The 4,647-nt window shown below is 40.7% G+C and overlaps 1 protein-coding gene across 1 annotated transcript; it reads right to left on the bottom strand.

Moving 5' to 3' along the window:
* Positions 1-848: 848 nt before the first annotated feature.
* LOC306926371 (E3 SUMO-protein ligase ZBED1-like) lies at positions 849-3,531 on the bottom strand (the record flags this gene model as incomplete). The annotated part of the gene is made up of 5 exons (XM_079505635.1): positions 849-863; positions 2,038-2,101; positions 2,292-2,412; positions 2,545-2,692; positions 3,079-3,531. 5 exons carry the CDS (start codon positions 3,529-3,531, stop codon positions 849-851), a joined length of 801 nt encoding a protein of 266 aa, XP_079361761.1.
* Between the last annotated feature and the right edge of the window lie 1,116 nt (positions 3,532-4,647).

The following is a 4,647-nucleotide window of genomic DNA, read 5'->3' as shown; positions in this document are numbered from 1 at the left end:
CCTGCCCCCATGGCTGATGCTGTATTCTGAACTCTATGCAATAAATCTGAACTCCGGAAGAACTTTCATCTGCCTGTCTCTGCTGTTGACTTCATTCTCCGTCCTGAGTGTTTATAGTCTAAGTATTTAAGCCAAGTCTTTATGTCTGTTTATGGGCTATAGGGAGAGAGAAAAGCAGTCTCTCCTTTGTGGAACATATACTTCACCCCCTAAAAACATAAAATTACATATTACTGAAGTATTTTATTCCAAAAAGAGATATCCTAAAAAACAACAAATGACATTCACATTTATAAAATTATTTTAGCACTAAATAAGCATCAGAACGATGGTTATTCATTAGTGGTGTGCATCTCTCCTTTACAAGACGATTCGATACGTATCGATATGCATGGGCTACGATGCGATTCAGAGACGATACATTTATACACAGAACGATTCGATTCGATTCGATTCGGTGGAATTCGATACGATTTCGATTTTGTGGAACTTTGTGGAATTTGATGCGATTCGATTCGATTCGATACGGTGCGATCTAACACATTAAACCTTTTTTCATGTTTTATATGAAGCTATCTATAAAGTAGCATTGCTGACCTTCAAATAGAGATCTCATAAGACTTAGTATTAAGATTGAGAACAAAATAAATACCTTTGTAAAAAGATGGATGACAAATGTATCAAGATTCATTTTAATTTAGTATCACATGTCATCGTGTTTATTCCATACTGAAAATAGACAAATCACCGACATGTACTAAATAAATACTTATTACTTACTGTACTACAAACATACTGACATGGAATGAAAATCTGTCTCACAGTACACACACCAATTTCTAAGACCTTTACTTTGGCAGGTACTAGAAACATGAAAAAGAACACAACATATGCTTATGTTTCTACTGGCTTACATTACATTTCCCCTTGGCAGTGCCAGTTACTTAGTCAGATGAAGAAATATGAAAAAGATCACAACAATAGCCACTGGCTATTAGCCAGCCATCTTCAGGCTGCAGTACAGTCTAGTCTACAGTGCAATCAATCCCTGTACTTTGCAAATCTCCTGTTATGGAGAAATATGAAAAAGATACATTTTAAATTACTAATTTAAAATGGAAAAGATACATTTTAAATTAGCCACCCTCAGGCTTCAAATCAGTAGTCTAGTCTACAGTGCAATAAATCCCTGTACTTTGCAAATCTCCTGTTATGGAGAAATATGAAAAAGATATATTTTAAATTAGCCATCTTCACTCTTCAGGCTTCAAATCAGTACAGTCTAGTCCTACAGTGCAATGAATTCCTGTACTTTGCAAATCTCCTGTTATGGAGAAATAATCTGAAATATGAAAGATACATTTTAAATTAGCCATCTTCAGGCTTAAATCCCTGTACTTTGCAAATCTCCTGTTATGGAGAAATATGAAAAAGATATATTTTAAATTAGCCATTCAGGCTTCAGTACAGTCTAGTCTACAGTGCAATGAAATCTTTCTAACTCCAATGTCATAACGTAACATAACAGTACAGTAAGTGCAACATTTTAGTGCAAACAGTATATAATAAAGTGACAAAAAGAACAAAACATAGCTTGAAGTAACCTGTAGTCTTCCTGAGTCTTCCTTAGAGCTTTAGGTAACTTGTACTCTTCCTATAGAGATCAAAATACCACATTCTTTGTTTGTATGGGGCTGACAAAAAAATATAACTACCATACAAATACAATTTTTAAAGTGGCTTTGTTTACCTGACACAATCTAATCTGAGTGCTCTGTCTGGCATTAACTCCTCTTACTATGAACACTGCTGTAACATGTCACGTCTGTGTGTGTGTGTGTGTAGGCTACTTTAAGACATTTGCTTGTCAAGATTCTTCGTAAGGAAAATCAATTGATCGATGTGATCGTGTGTGAGTACACTGCGTTGAGCAGAAACGATGTCTCCTGCAGTGCTGAAAACTCTTTCTGATGCCACACTGGTGGCTGGTATACAGAGGTATTTCTTTGCAAGAGAAGACATCAGTGGTAGGTCCACCTGCCGGGCTTTCCACCACTGTAGTGGGTCTTCATCCAGGGGCAAAGGATCCCGCTGTCTGTACCTTTAAGAATCAAGAGGGTTTGTCATTCACTCCTGCAGGTTCAAGCCCTAAGCAAGGCAATATTACTGACCATCAATAATATATACACAGGATAATAATAAAGCTAATATTGGATTGACATTACATAAAAACGAAATAAGATAAAGCAATCCTACTAAATAAGATAAAGTAATAAGATTAAGGTTATTACCTTGTGACTTCCTCGATAGCTTTCTCCCTTGAAGATCTTGCTGCTGTTCTCACTTGGAAGATTTCTCCGAACAGCTGATTCAGAGCCACACGTTTCTTCTTTTTGAGAGGACGGGCATCATCTGAAATAGAAAATAAATAATACGTACTGTCACTGTGTATTCATTGTTTTGTATTCCATCACTCTTGAGTGCTTTTCTTTCACCTTACTATTATGCAATATCTCAATCTGCTCACAGTGAATAAAAACACACCTTTTGGCTCATCCTGGATCTGGGGACTAACGATGCCGATGTCTGGATCTGCAGGAGCAGGAGCGGGGTCTCCCTGAGGCGCTGGATCTATCTGCATTGGCTCACTCTGAGCTGGATGTTCTTCTGGCCTGTTTACATCCTCTGCTTCCTAATGACATAATTAATTATGTATAAAGTCATATGAGATTAGATTAACAATCAGACAAATGTTTCCCACTTATTCATTTCAACTAATTTCAAAACAAAAAGCTAATGACTAGTCTAGCAGCAATACATTCAAGCTCTGTTAAAATGCACTGTAAAACTAATAATTCATATTGTGTTGACTGAATGACAATGACTAGCAGCAATATAAGCTCTGTTCAATGCACTGCTGTAACTAATATTAATTCATGTTGTGTGAATGACTAGCAGTCTAGCAGCAATACATTCAAGGTAGCTCTATTAGAATGCACTGTAACTAATAATTAATATTGTCATTGTGTGAATGAGTGTGTTTGCCAGGGGGGGGGGGGGGGGGGGTTACTATGTTACCTTGTCCTGGACAGCTGCAGCTTCATCTGTCAGTTTCAGGTAGATCCTCTCAGCCTCATGGTCACTCAAGAATGGCAACAGCTTGAAGCGAGGGTCCAGAGCTGCTGCAGTGTAGATGAGGTCCTGGATGCCGTTTCCTGTGTACCGTTTCTCAAAGTCATCCCTGAACACCTTCTTCATGGCAGCAATGACTTCTGTGTCCCCAGCAGATGCCACAAAGTGCTTTGCAAGTTTAACTTGGAGGGGGGCAATCATTGAGAGTGTGGGCTGCTCATCCTCACACATAATAGTGGTCACAAGTTTAACATCTCCCATCAACTTGACTATGGCTTCAGCATCTAAAAGGTCACTGTCTTCAAGAGTGTTCTTGCTCACCGCATCCCCTTTTCTGATCTCCCTTGAAGCGAGTGTGGCAGACACTGCAGGTTCCAGTTCCATGTAGCGCTCTAGCATGTCGAGCGAACTATTCCAGCGGGTGGAAACATCATGGATTAGTTTTTTGGTTGCCATGTCCAGGGACCTCTGTTGCTCACGTAGGATTTCAGCTGCTCTTGTGTTGCGATGCAGAAACCCAACAATCTTCCTCACTTTGCCCATCACCGTTGCAGCAGTGTCGACTTTGAAGGCTTTCTGTGAGGCCAGATTTAGTGTGTGGGCAAAGCACCCAAGGTGCGGACTCATGTTTGCCTCCACTCCGGCTACAATCATGTTCCGTGCATTATCAGTTACGAGGGCTGGTTCTTTATCAGCAATTTTCCACTCAACACATGCTTCTCTCAGTAAAGTACCCAAGTTTTTCCCTGTGTGTGATTCATTGAACACTCGTGTTTGCAAGACGTGGGTTTTTAACTCCCACTGCGGAGTGATGTGGTGGGCTGTGATCGTCACATATGAATTTGTTGCACGCGAGGTCCAAGCATCTGTTGTTATAGCCACTCGCTCTGCTTTTGCCAATGCTTGTTCAACTTCTCTCTTGACTTTTATGTACAACGCTGGCACACGTGAATCTGTGAAATGGCCTCTACTTGGTATGTGGTACCTCGGCTCCAATGTATGCACCATGAAACGAAAGCCATCATTCTCAACCACACTATACGGGCGCAAGTCCTTTGCAATGAAATGGGCGATCGATTCCGTGATTGCCTTTGCCCTTGGAGAGTTGTGGGGAAGTTCTGACTGGAAAAACTGTGCAATAGGCGCCGTGTCTTCTTTTGTGTTGTTGTGTGTTGTGGGCGCGTCGTCGTCGGTAATGCCATGCTTTCTCTGCAGATGCACCTTCATATTTGTTGTGGCGCTTTTGTATGGAACGGTTGTCCTACAAAGCTTACAAATTACCTTTGTTTTGTCTAGTTTCCCCCCCCTCTTATGAAATCCGAAATGTTTCCAAACAAAGGATTTAAGATGGGACCCACCGCTGTAAATAGTCTCTCCTGCCTCCATGCTGATACTCTCGTGTGCTGTTTTCTTTGTTGTTGCTGAGTCATGCGGTGTCGCTTCTATGTTCTGTCGCGTAGTTGCATGCTAGCGTGACGCGTCATAAGCACGCGTCGCTTTCCTGCGCAGGAAGTA

This window comes from Electrona antarctica (genome assembly GCF_951216825.1).
Source record: "Electrona antarctica genome assembly, chromosome: 7".
NCBI classification, from domain to species: Eukaryota; Metazoa; Chordata; class Actinopteri; order Myctophiformes; family Myctophidae; genus Electrona; species Electrona antarctica.
The sequence above is the reverse complement of the archived record's forward strand: the minus strand, read 5'-3'. Positions and strand labels throughout refer to the sequence as shown.